Source organism: Thalassophryne amazonica, chromosome 6 (genome assembly GCF_902500255.1).
Source record: "Thalassophryne amazonica chromosome 6, fThaAma1.1, whole genome shotgun sequence".
NCBI lineage: Eukaryota > Metazoa > Chordata > Actinopteri > Batrachoidiformes > Batrachoididae > Thalassophryne > Thalassophryne amazonica.
In genome coordinates, this window is record NC_047108.1 from 24,471,913 (window position 1) to 24,488,287 (window position 16,375).

The 16,375-nt window shown below is 41.7% G+C and overlaps 1 protein-coding gene across 1 annotated transcript in view; it reads right to left on the minus strand.

Annotated features, from left to right (window-relative positions):
* Positions 1-16,375, minus strand: part of LOC117511430 (tumor necrosis factor receptor superfamily member 14-like) — a 57,150-nt gene that overhangs the window by 14,661 nt on the left and 26,114 nt on the right. The window contains exons 3-6 of the mRNA XM_034171457.1: positions 14,570-14,695; positions 6,336-6,494; positions 6,170-6,254; positions 5,909-6,057 (exon numbers count right to left, since the gene is read on the minus strand). Coding sequence (XP_034027348.1) covers positions 5,909-6,057; positions 6,170-6,254; positions 6,336-6,494; positions 14,570-14,695 — 519 coding nt within the window. The remainder of the gene's footprint in view (positions 1-5,908; positions 6,058-6,169; positions 6,255-6,335; positions 6,495-14,569; positions 14,696-16,375) is intronic.

A 16,375-nucleotide genomic window follows, 5' to 3' on the forward strand; every position in this document is an offset into this window, starting at 1 on the left:
CATTTTCAAACCACTCCCTGAATTTCAGATTTTAAAATGACTGGCTTCCCGGCACACAATAAGGTTTGTCCATCTTCACTTAGATGGTAGACATTTCTATTCCTCCACAGCCTCACTAAGGCATTTTGTTGATTCTTGTCCGTTCAGCAACAGGGACATTGAACACTCCTCTCAAGTGTGTGTGGTGTGGTGTGTGTGTGTGTATATATGGCCTCACATATGCTAAACCGTTATATTACACCTGAGGTACTTCGAATGTGTTATTAAATATGGATTGTTGAATAGAAATGTTTGTTATTGTTAATACTAACGTAACTAATGTATATATAGTATGCATAATTTGAGTGTATTTCGTTGCTCATAAAATAAAGAAAAACTGAAAAGAAGTTTTGGAAAATCCACTTTTTTCATCACATATATAACACGATTGGACCTCACTTTTTCAACCAGGTCTATTTTTTCAAACCAACCTCAAGGCAATTGCATTGTGCGTTCGTCAATAGAAAACCCATGAAATGAAAAATTAAAGTAAAAAGGCCTTTGAGTCAATTTTAAGTACAAAAAAATTAAATTAAAAATGACCCTTGTGGACGTTACACAGGCATTTACACTTAGATGGGCATTCTACTTTGAAATATGTATTCGCCGATATACATTGTCAATTTGTATAAAAGATACGCGTATTAAGAAATTATAACAAGTTGCAAACAACCTGCGAATTGTCCGTCAAAAATAACATCCGCAAGGGTCCATACTCTTATTAATTTCACTTTTCCATTATGGAAAAGTGAAATTTTTAAAGTTAATAGTTAATGATTATCTTGAGCTTTGTGGTTATGAAAGAAATATATGTATACTACAATTTCAAACTATTTTGCAATAAAAACATGTAACTTGAAAAAATGGACCTTTGTGTTACACTTTCATAACAGTTATTGTGAGCATTGTGAGCATATATATAGATATATATATAGATATATATATATATATAGATAGAGAGAGAGAGAGGAGAGAGAGTCTCAATTGTTATGTTTGGGTTGATTTTGTGTTTGGGATCTTGTGTTGTGCTCAGGGTTTTAATTTGGGAAGTCAAGTGATCCACACAGGTGTATATATTAAAGCGGCCACCTCATTGTGATTTTTTTTTTGGTCACAGAGAAACCTTTGGCTCCACTCTAGTTGTTTTTCCTCCATCATTTTTTCAACCTTGCACTGGGTGCACATGCAGAACTTCTGCATTAATGACTGTCAACTGCAGCCTGACGCACGGATGCACACATCGGCCTGACTGTGCAGGAATGTCTTTTTTGGACTGCCTTTAAAAAAATCACAACTTCATGTCCTGCTGCTGCACTGCACTCAGCCCACAAAGTTGGAACAAGACAGCAGAAAAAGCTCAGACAAACATCTGCAGCAGCAGAATGATAACGGTGATCCTTCACATGACAACTGAGAAGATAATTGTACACCTCCAAAAACTTGAAAGCCTTCATGTTTGTTGTCTCCAAGATTTAATTTCTCACAATACGCTTTCGATCTTAGGGATCAAGAGTTGACCATAGTCTGAATTAGTCTTCTACTGCATCTGCTTGGAGTCTGGAGTTTTCTCCTCTTAGTCTGTGCGCATACGCAGGAAAAGTTGGAAATAAGCGTCAGTGTTCTCTACTGAGCAAAACCTTTCTTGCTGCAAAATGTATAGATGGACAGATAACATGAAAACCTTTAATATATCAAATTAAAACCAATGAAACTGAGTTAAAAGAGTGCTGAACCGTCTACTAATTATATGAAATATTTAAAAAATTTTTGTCTTTATGAATGAAGAAAAAAGTGGGCTGTAGTTCAGCCAACGTATAGCAACTTTCAGGATCTTCTTGTCAAAGAACTCACATTGGTTAACTTTGGTTAATACAGTCACTGATTAGAATTCTTCATGATGTGATTTAGTGGTTAGCACTGCTGCCTCACAGAGAGAAGGTCCTGGGATCGCTTCCCACCGCGTTCTTTCTGTGCGAATTTGCATGTTTTCCCTATGTTTATGCGTCTTCCCTCTGAGTGCTCAGACTTCCTCCCACTTGCAAATACATGCAGGTTAGATGAACCGGAGCTTTAATTGGCTGCAGGTGTGAGTGTGTTTGTTTTGTCTATATGTGGCCCTGCAGTGGACTGGGGGCCTGTCCAGACCGTACCCTGCCTCTCACCCCTAAATTAGAATAATGTACAAATAACAAAAGTTCATGAGTTCAATGGCCTCACTGAATGGAACATTCCAGCTTTCACCTCATGAAATATTCATACCATTGAAGGAATGTAAAAGTATGATGTCCCGATCCGATCACGTGATCAGAAATTGGGCACGATCACGTGGTTTCAGACTTGATCGAAATCGGACATTGCATCCCGATCAGGAACCCGATATAGATTTTATCCCCATTATTTTGGTCAGCGCTATTTCAGGCTCATATTGCAGATTAATGGGCCTTTCACGCGTCGAAGCGTCAGAGGCGTGAGACACATTGCTTTTTAGAGGCGTCAGAAGCGCCGCTTTAGCTCGGCTTTTGACGTGACGCTTCTGACGAGAGCGCGCAGTGCTGCTTGTCGGCAGGCTGACGGTCAAAGTTCAACCCAATCTTTTTTTTTTTTATTGAACAAAGATAAAACATAACCGGACAGAGGTGGGGAGTTAAAGCACGCAAAGTTTCTTTCGCAGAACTTGTTGGTGTGATTACGCACTCAGCCTGACACCTCAATGGAATGACAAGAGGACAATGGACACTTTCCCACCGAAACTTACTTGCTCAGTCATCCTTCCGTGCGCAGCAGGACCCGGTGCTGACCAAGTCCTCCGGACGACGATCTGTCATCTGATTAACAAAAAGAAAATAACTAATTGTCCTCTGATTGTTTGTCTGCAAAATGGAGCGAGAGAGAGATGGTGTGTGCACGAGCGATGGCGTACTCACATTTAGGAGCGGGTCTTAAAGAGCTTCCGTCTTCATTGACATTCACTGCGTTGCTCTGAACTTGTTGAACACCGATAAAACATCAGAGCGGTACACTGAGGACTGTCAAGACGCAAATGTAACGTGTTTTTTTTTTCTTTTCTTTTCAAGTTGACTTGAACTTTCGACGCTCTGAGCTGTGACGTAGCTTCGCGCTGTCCAATAGGAACGACGTGTCGGGCCAAAACACGGAAGACTCGTGGCAGAAACCACTGATCTGTACAAATGGTAAATGGACTGCATTTATAAAGCGCTTTTCCATCTGCATCAGACGCTCAAAGTGCTTTACAATTATGCCTCACATTCACCCCGATGTCAGGGTGCTGCCATACAAGGCGCTCAACACACCGGGAGCAATAGGGGATTAAGGACCTTGCTCAAGGGCCCTTAGTGATTTCCAGTCAGGCGGGGATTTGAACCACAGATCAGTGCAGAAACCACGTGTCTGAGAAAAATCCTTGGAAATGTTTTTTGTTGTGTTGTTTGTTACCTCAAAATTTCTGATTACTGTTTTAAAAAGTTCAGAACACTTGTAATTAAAATAGCTAAATCAATAAATGGTTCTTCAGAAACCTTTCATCTATAAATTAAACCACCTGTTATTTCAGATTAGTAATTTCTTGTTAACACCTTTGACATTTACGAGGGCTGTCCATAAAGTATAGGTCCTTTTATTTTTTTCAAAAACTATATGGATTTCATTCATATGTTTTTACGTCAGACATGCTTGAACCCTCGTGCGCATGTGAGTTTTTCCACACCTGTCGGTGACGTCATTCGCTGTGAGCACTCCTTGTGGGAGGAGTCGTCCAGCCCCTCGTTGGAATTCCTTTGTCTGAGAAGTTGCTGAGAGACTGGCGCTTTGTTTGATCAAAATTTTTTCTAAACCTGTGAGACACATCGAAGTGGACACAGTTCGAAAAATTAGCTGGTTTTCAGTGAAAATTTTAACGGCTGATGAGAGATTTTGAGGTGATACTGTCGCTTTAAGGACTTCCCACGGTGCGAGACATCGCGCAGTGCTCTCAGGCGCCGTCGTCAGCCTGTTTCAAGCTTAAAACCTCCACATTTCAGGCTCTATTGATCCAGGACGTCGTGAGAGAACAGAGAAGTTTCAGAAGAAGTCGGTTTCAGCATTTTATCGGATATTCCACTGTTAAAGGAGATTTTTTTAATGAAAGATGTGCAGACGGGTTCCGCGCGTCGGGACGCAGCCGGCGCGTGCCGCGGCACAGGAAAAAACACCTCCATGTTGATAACAATTTGTAAAATCCAGGCGGCTTTTGATGGCTTTCAGTGGAGTGAGTATATGAGAAATTGTTTAACAGCTGGACATGTTCCAACTTGTCCTTAAGGCTTCCAACGGAGGTGTTTTTCCTGTGGCGGAGCGTCGCGGCGGCTGCGAGCCGACGCTGCAATCCGCCCGCACGTCTTTCATTAAAAAAATCTCTTTTAACAGTGGAATATCCAGATAAATGCTGAAACCGACTTCTTCTGAAACTTCTCCGTTCTCTAACGACGTCCTGGATCAATAGAGCCTGAAATGTGGAGGTTTTTCAGCTTGAAACAGGCTTACGACGGCGCCTGGGAGTGCTGCACGACGTCTCGCACCGTGGGAAGTCCTTAAAGCGACAGTATCACCTCAAAATCTCTCATCAGCCGTTAAAATTTTCACCGAAAACCAGCTTAATTTTTCGAACCGTGTCCACTTCGATGTGTCTCACAGGTTTAGAAAAAGTTTGATCAAACAAAGCGCCAGTCTCTCAGCAACTTCTCAGACAAAGGAATTCTGACGAGGAGTGGATGACTCCTCCACAAGGAGTGCTCACAGGCGAATGATGTCACCGACAGGTGTGGAAAAACTCACGCATGTGCACAAGGGTTCAAGCATGTCTGACGTAAAAACATATGAATGAAATCCATAGTTTTGAAAAAAATAAAAAGGACCTATACTTTATTGACAGCCCTCGTATTTTAGACAAATAAAATAACATGGAAATTTGTACATCTTTTAAGTCTGGTAGATTATTACTTGATTGTTCAAGCTACCTCAAGGAGAAGTGCACTGTTTAAGTGATAAATAATAAAATAAGGTGATTAAAATGAAATGATTATATATTTAGCATTTGTTCATTGTTCATTCAGTTTTTTAAAGTATCGGATCGGGACTCGGTATCGGCAGATACTCAAAATCGGATCGGGGCCAAAAAAACCTGATCGGGACATCCCTAGAAAAACATTCATTATTTGTTTTATATAACAGCTAAAATAGATCCTTGTCATTTTATATTTTTTATTAATTTATAAACAGAAAAGGGACTTACATTTTGGTGTTCATCACTGGTGCTTTGACATCACAGTCCAACACGAACTTCACACAGGAGTCCAAAATTATTCTCAGTCAAGTTTGAAAAATAGTTAGATAGTTCAAAAATAATTCTGCAGATGTAGACCGTGATGCTGTGCACTGACTTAATGTACTTCCAAAAAAAAAGACTTCAGTCCAGCGAAGAATCACATCAGAAATTAGTCCAGCATTTCATGCCTCCAGACAGTTTACAGCGTAGTGGATATTTATTTGTGTGTGTGTGTGTGTGTTAGAAGAATTAGCACTGTCAATTAGCTCCTTCAAATCGTCGTCTGTTAGCTAACAAATGCCGCCCCCACTAGTGGGCGGTGGTCGCAGCATGCAATGGTACAAAACGTACGGAACCAAGTTTGCACGGTAAATGGAACCAAACTGCACGCCAAAGCAACGCAACACAAATGGGATGAATAATCCATGTCATGTGACGTACAAAGCACCAATCAAATGACAAGGATCCACTCAGCTGTTATATTAACAGGTATAGAAGATGACTGAATGCCAACAAGTCCAACACAGTGATGTGGGATATAACACTGACCTTTGATGATCAGGCTGACCACCACCACCACCACCACCAACAATAAGAAAGATGCAAGTGTAGCGTGATGAATTCTTCCTGCACTTCTTTCACAAATGACGTCTTGGCTGGAGCTCCCCTCTTTGACCACGGTTTCAGTTTCTTCACAGCTTGTTGAATAAAATAAATCAGATAAAAAGAGATTTTTCTTTAAACTTCACAGAAATTCACCTTCACTTTCATAATTGCTTTTATAGTGATTCAAAATGAACTGTGTCTTACACTTTCCATGCTGTGCAGTTGACACCATCCAGAGAAAAAAAGCCTGACTGACAGTCTTCACACACTGTGTCGGTTCTGTTGGTTCCTGAAACACAAAGACGATAAACAAGTGAACAAAGACTTTCCATCCAGTGAAATCACCCGTAGCTTTGAGTGCTTTTCTTACCAGCTTGTTTCATCTGCTGACCAGGTGCACACACTGTGTGTCTGAACGCCAAACTACAACCACCATTGTCTGTGAATCTCGTGCAAAAATATCCATTTAAAACTCCACACACTGTGTTGCTTACACTAGTGCAAGGCTGGTGGACGAAGAGACCATGACCTTAAAAAAACAAGTAATAATAATTAATGACAAAACCACGATTTAATAGAAAACATCCCTTCACAAAGTGTATTTCAAATGTTATGGACCAGGTTTGAGACAGTGATGAACATAGTTCAGCTAATCAGTTAGTGAGTGAAGCCAACTTTTTTGTTAAAATCAGAGGCTTGCTCTGGACAGCAGAAATGTAAATCGGAGTTAACTGGACATTAAAGTCACTCTCATATATTACCACCTCCTGAGTGTTAGTCATTAAACCAAAGACTCGCCTACAGAGACTCAGACATTCAGTAATGTCAAAATCCTTCTTTTCTCCCAATAATCATAATACGTCTTTCCCTTCTGATACGTGTTCTTATGTTGAGCAGAGATGGGCAGACAGACGCAGAACCCGATGGCCATATTTTGATGGCCTCAGGTAAAAAGCACAAAACATTACGAAAAAGAACAAAATTATCAATGAACATAACTGTCCAGATTTCAGAATATGAGGCACTTTCATCTTCTTGCCTCATCTCTGGACTTCCATTCCCAAAGTTCTAACCTAAAAATTAATTTTAAACAACACACTGTATCCAAACTGTGAAATGTTTCTATTTTTAACTGAACAGAGAATAATTCTCTGTGAACCATGTTTTTATATTCTTCTGCATTATGCGTCTGGTACCATCTGAGTACACGCAGCATTTGTGTGTAGTCTGTTGCTGGTGACTGCTGTCCAAAGTAACTTCTGCTGTTTTACAGACTTGCCCCATCATCACTACGGAAAGCTCACAACCAGGCTGGACACAGTATCTCCAACTTTAGGTTTTTTCCTTCATGAGTGCCGCTTCCACCTGCCCAGTATAAGCAGCACATAGTTGTGATTGAGATGAATCTTGCAGTTTTTCCATGTGAAGCCTTTCTGTTGTCATGCTAGTCAAGGCACTTATTCCTTCATCCTAAGGCTGCTGACCAATGGACTCTTTCGATCTGCAGATCCTTTTGACATTCATTCATTCATGTTTTGCTGCCTGTCCAGGCCACAGTGACAGTTGAGCAAGCAGCTCAACCCACACTTCCTTATTCTTGGACAAATCCTCAAACTCTTTCAGCGGCATCCCGAGGCGTTCCTGAGCCAGCTGGGAAATATAATCCAGCATGTCCTGGGTCTTCCCCAGGGCCTCCTCCCAGTTGGATGTGCCAGGAAGACCTCCCAAAAGAGACAACTCAGCGGCATCCTCAGCAAGCTCCGTATGAAGAGAAGAAGGCAGTGACTCAAAGTCCGTTCTGGATATATGAGCTTCTCACCCTGTCCCTGGGAATAAGTCTTTATACCTGACAGAAGAATCTAATTTCCGCTGGTTCTATCAGAGACCTTGTTCTTTCAGTCATGACCATAGGTGAGGACAGGAGTGTAAATTGACTGTTAAATTAAGAGCCTCGCCTTCTGACTCAACTCGGTCTTTACCATGACTAGGGCTGCAGCTATCGAATATTTCTGGAAGAAAGTATTCTATCAATTAATTGGATAAAAAGTACTTTTGCCTTTTTAAACAATATCAGTAGTGGCAGGGCTCTCCCTAAGTCCATTTCAGACGATCAGTGTGGACCCTCTTTCTCTTAAGGCTTTATTTTACTCAGTGTGCAGCTTTGTAAATTTGTAGTGTCGCCTGCTACATTGATTTGCTCCTACATTGGTTATGCGCATGCTCTATTGTCTTCTTCTCAGTGTTTTGTGGGAGCTTTACAGCGCCACATACAGGCCTGGCATGTGTACTAAAGTGTTAAACGCATTTTTGTAATCAAATTATTCAAGTTACATGATTAATCACTTAAGCCCACATCACGACAGTCTGGTACAGTGTCTGAAAAAGATCAGATGCTACACCAGTCCTTCTCAAACTTAACCACCATTCGTGAATAAGACCCCGAAATACTTAAAACTCCTACAATATCTCTCCCTAACTCAGAGGGGGCAATCCACCCCTTTTCCGACATGGTATCAGATTTGGAGGAGCTGTTCCTTGTCCTCGTCACTTCACACAATCCTGCTCAATGCACATTAGAGGTCACTATCTGATGAAGCCAAAAGAACCAAATCATCCACAAAAAGCAGAGACATAATTCTGAGGTCACCAAAACAGACATCCTCCAGTCCCTGACTGCGCTCTGAAATCCTGTCCACAAACATCACAAACAGGACTGGTGACAATGGACAGCCCTAGCATAGTCCAACACCTACTGGGAACAGGTCTGATGTGATGCCGACAATGTGGCCGCGGCTCCCACTTTGGTCATATTATAGACTTGAGTGTGCATTGCAGTGGTTCTGGTATCCCATACTTATGTAGGACCCCCAACAGAACACCTTGATGAATCAGGTCATACGGCTTTTCAAAGTCCTCAAAATACATATAGACCGGTGAGTCATACTCCCAAGCCCATTTTAATATCTATGCAAAGTTAAAGAGCTTTTCCACTGTCCCAAAGCCAGGACAGAACCTAAAAAGTCTCCTCTCTGGCAAAGGTTTTGTTATGAACATGATTATAGGTCACACTGGATGAACTCAAAACTGTAAATACAGTTGTATGCAAAAGTTTGGGCACCCCTGATAATTTTCATGATTTTCCTTTATAAATCATTGGTTGTCAGGATCAGAAATTTCAGTAAAACATATCATGTATCAGATGAACACACTGATATTTGAGAAGTGAAATGAAGTTTCTAGTATTTACAAAAAGTGTGCAATAATTATTTAAACAAAATTAGGCAGGTGCATAAATTTGGGCACCCTTGTCATTTTATTGATTTGAATACATTTAGCACTAATTACTGGAACAAATAATTGGTTTGGTAAGCTCACTGACCCTTGACCTCCTTACACAGGTGAATCCAATCATGAGAAAGGGTATTTAAGGTGGCCATTTACAAATGTTTTCCCTCTTTGCATCTCTTCTATTGAGTGGCAACATGGGAGCCTCTAAACAACTCTCAAATGAACTGAAAATAAAGATTGTTCAACATCATGGTTTAGGGGAAGGATACAAAAAGCTATCTCAGAGATTCTTTTGCATTGCATTCTTTTGACTTGACTGAGCTCTACTGGTGGTTGGCTCTCACTGCGGTATTGTATCACTTCCTGTTCCGGAGCACAGCGGTGTTTTGCTGTATCTGTTAGCTGTTTAATCTGCGCAGTTACATTGATCTAGATAATTAGATAACAATTTGTTTCATAGTGTAATCTTCACGTGCCTTAACTAAAGCACTCCCTCTGCTGAATCACCTCTAAATTATTTACACATTATTCACTTTGTGTGTTTTTAGGAATCCGCTAGCTTAGCGCAGCTACTAGCTCTTAGCCGGTTTAGCATGGCGGCTTCTCCTGTCTCTCCTGCACTTTTCTGCTCTGGGTGTGAAGTGTTTAGTTATTCCTCGGCCTCCTTTAGCAGTAATGGTACTTGTAATAAGTGTAGCTTATTCTTAGCTTTGGAGGCCAGGCTGGGCGAATTGGAGACTCGGCTCCGCACCGTGGAAAATTCTACAGCTAGCCAGGCCCCTGTAGTCGGTGCGGACCAAGGTAGCTTAACCACTGTTAGTTCCCTTCCAGCAGATCCCGAGCAGCCGGGAAAGCAGGCTGACTGGGTGACTGTGAGGAGGAAGTGTAGCCCCCTAAACAGAAGCCCCGTGTACACCGCCAACCCGTTCACATTTCTAACCATTTTTCCCCACTCGGCGACACACCCGCCGAGGATCAAACTCTGGTTATTGGTGACTCTGTTTTGAGAAATGTGAAGTTAGTGACACCAGCAACCATAGTCAATTGTCTTCCGGGGGCCAGAGCAGGCGACACTGAAGGAAATTTGAAACTGCTGGCTAAGGCTAAGCGTAAATTTGGTAAGATTGTAATTCACGTCGGCAGTAATGACACCCGGTTACGCCAATCAGAGGTCACTAAAATTAACATTGAATCGGTGTGTGACTTTGCAAAAACAATGTCGGACTCTGTAGTTTTCTCTGGGCCCCTCCCCAATCGGACTGGGAGTGACATGTTTAGCCACATGTTCTCCCTGAATTGCTGGTTGTCTGAGTGGTGTCCAAAAAATGAGGTGGGCTTCACAGATAATTGGCAAAGCTTCTGGGGAAAACCTGGTCTTGTTAGGAGAGACGGCATCCATCCCACTTTGGATGGAGCAGCTCTCATTTCTAGAAATCTGGCCAATTTTCTTAAATCCTCCAAACCGTGACTATCCAGGGTTGGGACCAGGAAGCAGAGTTGTAGTCTTACACACCTCTCTGCAGCTTCTCTCCCCCTGCCATCCCCTCATTACCCCATCCCCGTAGAGACGGTGCCTGCTCCCAGACCACCAATAACCAGCAAAAATCTATTTAAGCATAAAAATTCAAAAAGAAAAAATAATATAGCACCTTCAACTGCACCACAGACTAAAACAGTTAAATGTGGTCTATTAAACATTAGGTCTCTCTCTCTAAGTCCCTGTTAGTAAATGATATAATAATTGATCAACATATTGATTTATTCTGCCTTACAGAAACCTGGTTACAGCAGGATGAATATGTTAGTTTAAATGAGTCAACACCCCCGAGTCACAGGATATGATTCTCCTTCTTTATGTTCTCTAATGCCATATACCAACACAGTGCAGAGTAGCTACCTAAACTCTGTAAGTAAGATAGAGTATCTCGTCAATAGTTTTACATCCTCATTGAAGACAACTTTGGATGCTGTAGCTCCTCTGAAAAAGAGAGCCTTAAATCAGAAGTGCCTGACTCCATGGTATAACTCACAGACTCGCAGCTTAGAGCAGATAACCCGTAAGTTGGAGAGGAAATGGGGTCTCACTAATATAGAAGATCTTCTCTTAGCCTGGAAAAAGAGTCTGTTGCTCTAAAAAAGCCCTCCGTAAAGCTAAGACATCTTACTACTCATCACTAATTGAAGAAAATAAGAACAACCCCAGGTTCTTTTCAGCACGCCAGGCTGACAAAAAGTCAGAGCTCTATTGAGCCGAGTATTCCTTCAACTTTAACTAGTAATGACTTCATGACTTTCTTCGCTAATAAAATTTTAACTATTAGAGAAAAAATTACTCATAACCATCCCAAAGACGTATCGTTGTCTTTGGCTGCTTTCAGTGATGCCGGTATTTGGTTAGACTCTTTCGCTCCGATTGTTCTGCTGAGTTATTTTCATTAGTTACTTCCTCCAAACCATCAACATGTCTATTAGACCCCATTCCTACCAGGCTGCTCAAGGAAGCCCTACCATTAATTAATGCTTCGATCTTAAATATGATCAATCTATCTTTATTAGTTGGCTATGTACCACAGGCTTTTAAGGTGGCAATAATTAAACCATTACTTAAAAAGCCATCACTTGACCCAGCTATCTTAGCTAATTATAGGCCAATCTCCAACCTTCCTTTTCTCTCAAAAATTCTTGAAAGGGTAGTTGTAAAACAGCTAACTGATCATCTGCAGAGGAATGGTCTATTTGAAGAGTTTCAGTCAGGTTTTAGAATTCATCATAGTACAGAAACAGCATTACTGAAGGTTACAAATAATCTTCTTATGGCCTCAGACAGTGGACCCATCTCTGTGCTTGTTCTGTTAGATCTCAGTGCTGCTTTTGATACTGTTGACCATAAAATTTTATTACAGAGATTAGAGCATGCCATAGGTATTAAAGGCACTGCACTGCGGTGGTTTGAATCATATTTATCTAATAGATTACAATTTGTTCATGTAAATGGGGAATCGTCTTCACAGACTAAGGTTAATTATGGAGTTCCACAAGGTTCTGTACAAGGACCAATTTTATTCACTTTATACATGCTTCCCTTAGGCAGTATTATTAGACGGCATTGCTTAAATTTTCATTGTTACGCAGATGATACCCAGCTTTATCTATCCATGAAGCCAGAGGACACACACCAATTAGCTAAACTGCAGGATTGTCTTACAGACATAAAGACATGGATGACCTCTAATTTCCTGCTTTTAAACTCAGATAAAACTGAAGTTATTGTACTTGGCCCCACAAATCTTAGAAACATGGTGTCTAACCAGATCCTTACTCTGGATGGCATTACCCTGACCTCTAGTAATACTGTGAGAAATCATGGCGTCATTTTTGATCAGGATATGTCATTCAATGCGCATATTAAACAAATATGTAGGACTGCTTTTTTGCATTTGCGCAATATCTCTAAAATTAGAAAGGTCTCGTCTCAGAGTGATGCTGAAAAACTAATTCATGCATTTATTTCCTCTAGGCTGGACTACTGTAATTCATTATTATCAGGCTGTCCTAAAAGTTCCCTGAAAAGCCTTCAGTTAATTCAAAATGCTGCAGCTGGAGTACTAACAGGGACTAGAAGGAGAGAGCATATCTCACCCATATTGGCCTCTCTTCATTGGCTTCCTGTTAATTCTAGAATAGAATTTAAAATTCTTCTTCTTACTTATAAGGTTTTGAATATTCAGGTCCCATCTTATCTTAGAGACCTCATAGTACCATATCACCCCAATAGAGTGCTTCGCTCTTAGACTGCAGGCTTACTTGTAGTTCCTAGGGTTTGTAAGAGTAGAATGGGAGGCAGAGCCTTCAGCTTTCAGGCTCCTCTCCTGTGGAACCAGCTACCAATTCAGATCAGGGAGACAGACACCCTCTCTACTTTAAGATTAGGCTTAAAACTTTCCTTTTTGCTGAAGCTTATAGTTAGGGCTGGATCAGGTGACCCTGAACCATCCCTTAGTTATGCTGCTATAGACTTAAACTGCTGGGGGGTTCCCATGATGCACTGAGTGTTTCTTTCTCTTTTTGCTCTGTATGCACCACTCTGCATTTAATCATTAGTGATTGAGTTCTGCGCCCCTCCACAGCATGTCTTTTTCCTGGTTCTCTCCCTCAGCCCCAACCAGTCCCAGCAGAAGACTGCCCCTCCCTGAGCCTGGTTCTGCTGGAGGTTTCTTCCTGTTAAAAGGGAGTTTTTCCTTCCCACTGTCGGCAAGTGCTTGCTCACAGGGGGTCGTTTTGACCGTTGGGGGTTTTCCGTAATTATTGTATGGCCTTGCCTTACAATATAAAGCGCCTTGGGGCAACTGTTTGTTGTGATTTGGCGCTATATAAATAAAATTGATTTGATTTGATTTCAGCTGTCAGTTTCCACTGTGAAGAACATAGTGAGGAAATGGAAGACCGCAGGCACAGTACTAGTTAAGGCCTGAAGTGGCAGGCCAAGAAAAATCTCAGATAAGCTGAAGCGAAGGATGGTGACAACAGTCATAGTCAACCCACAGACCTACTCCAAAGGCCGACAACATGATCTTGCTGCAGATAGTGTCTCTGTGCATCATTCAACAAAACAGCGCACAAGGAGATGCTGTATGATGCTGTAATGCAGAGGAAGCCTTTTCTGCGTACACACCACAGAGTCACTTGAGGTGTATAAAGCACATTTGGACAAGCTAGCTTCATTTTGGAATAAGGTGCTGTGGGCTGATGAAACAAAAATTGAGTTATTTGGACATAACAAGGGGTGGTATGCATGGCTGAAAAAGAACATAGCATTCCAAGAAAAACACTTGCTACCTACAATAAAATTTGGAAGTGGTTCCATCATGCTGTGTGTCTGTGTGGCCAGTGCAGGTAGTGGGAATCTCGTTAAAGTTGAGGGTCACATGGATTCCAGTCAATATCAGCAGATTCTTGAGAACAAAGTTCAAGAATCAGTGACAAAGTTGAAGTTGTGCCGGGGCTGGCTCATTCAACAAGACAACAACCCTAAACACTGTTCAAAATCTACTAAGCCATTCATACAGAGGAACAAGTACAACGTTCTGGAATGGCCTTCTCAGTCCCCAGACCTGAATATTACTGAAAATCTGTGGTGTGATTTTAAGTGGGCTGTTCATGCTCAGAAACCAACAAACATAAGATATTTTGTAAAGAAGAATGATCCAAAATACCTTCAGCCAGAATCCAGACTGTCATTGGAAGCTATAGGAAGCATTTAGAAGCTGTTATTTCTGCAAAAGGAGGATCGACTAAAAAGTAACATAAATAAGATACCTGTGTCACAAATACTGCATGTGGTACATTCTTTATAGCTATTCATCTGATCCATATAGGCCCCTTGCTGACAAAATTCACACTGTGTGCCATACAGTGCTGTACAGTCCCTCTTGACAAATGATCCTGTTGAAGACAAAACACCACATTAGCACAAGTCATTTTGAATGACATTCAGAACAGAAACCATGACATTCAGAACAGAAACCATAACTGGTCAGACCAGTGGTATGCCCAGTATAGAATGTGGTAGCAAACACAAGAATGGTGAAGCAGTTTCACATGTGCAAGGTTCCCTACGATGCCGCTAAGTTGCCAAAATAAACATTGTTTAGCAAAATGACTTCTTTCAATCATCACCACATCATAGCCCAGTAAATCTATGAAAATCTATGAGGGTCAACCCACCACTAATTGCAACAGAATTTATTTCTTCACTAATGGGTGCAGAAATGCCTCTAGAATAACATACTAAAAGACGCCTAAAATCCAAGTAGTGGAACAATACCCAATTCACTGGAATCTGAGCATATGTACAAGGACAAAATTGATGCATTTTGTGGGCATATGTTCTATATACAAGGTCTGTTAGAAAAGTATCCAACCTTTTTATTTTTTGCAAAAACCTGATGGATTTGAATCACATGTGCTTGCATGAGCCAACCGTGAACCTTCGTGCGCATGCGTGAATTTTTTCATGCCTGTCGACTGCACCATTTGCTGGTAAGCAGCCTTTGTGTGAGGACGTGTGTTGTGCTCTCGTTGGATTTTCATTGCAAGGAAAATGGCGGAACGACTGCAGCAGCGCTACTGCATCAAATTTTGCCAGAAACTGGGCGACAGCCAGGTGGAAACCATTCGGAAGATTCAGACGGCTTTTGGTGACAATCCTATGGGCATCACACAGATTAAGGAGTGGTACAACCGGTTTAAAGACGTCCGCACAACGGTGGAGAGCAAGCCACGCTCCGGTCGGCCATCAACATGCTGAAATGACCAGATAATTTCCAAAGTGAATGCTGTGGTGATGCGGGACCGTCGTTTGACTATCCGAGAAATTGCGGAAGAGGTGGACATCAGCACTTTTTTGGCACATTCCACTGTGACAGAAGATTTGGCCATGAAAACAGTGGCGGTGAAGCTGCTGATGGCGGAGCAAAAGCAACTCCGTGTTGAAGTCTTACAGGACATGCTGTGACGTGCTCACCTCTTCCACAATTTCTCGGATAGTCACACGACTGAAAAGCCACCGAAAGCCGTCTGAATCTTCCGAATGGTGGAAGAGGTGGGCATCATTTTTCGGAGTCCAGCATGTCCTGTGAGACATCAAGACTCCAGGGACAAAATTGTAGACCTGCACAAGGCTGGGATGGACTACAGGACAACAGGCAAACAGCTTGGTAGAAGACAACTGTTCTGATTATTTATTAGAAAGTGGAAGAAACACAAGATGACTGTCAATCTCCCTCAGTCTGGGATTCCATGCAAGATCTCACTTTGTGGGGTAAGGATGATTCTGAGAAAGCTCAGAACTACACAGGAGGACCTGGTCAATGACCTGAAGAGAGCTGGGACCACAGTCACAAAGATTACATTAGTAACACATGATGCTGTCATGGTTTAAAATCCTGCAGGGCAGCAAGGTCCCCCTGCTCAAGCCAGCACATGTCCAGGCCTGTTTGAAGTTCACCAATGACCATCTGGATGATCCAGAGGAGGCATGGGAGAAGGTCATGTGGTCAGATGAGACCAGAATAGAGCTTTTTGGAATCAACTCCACTTACCATGTTTAGAGGATGAGAACAA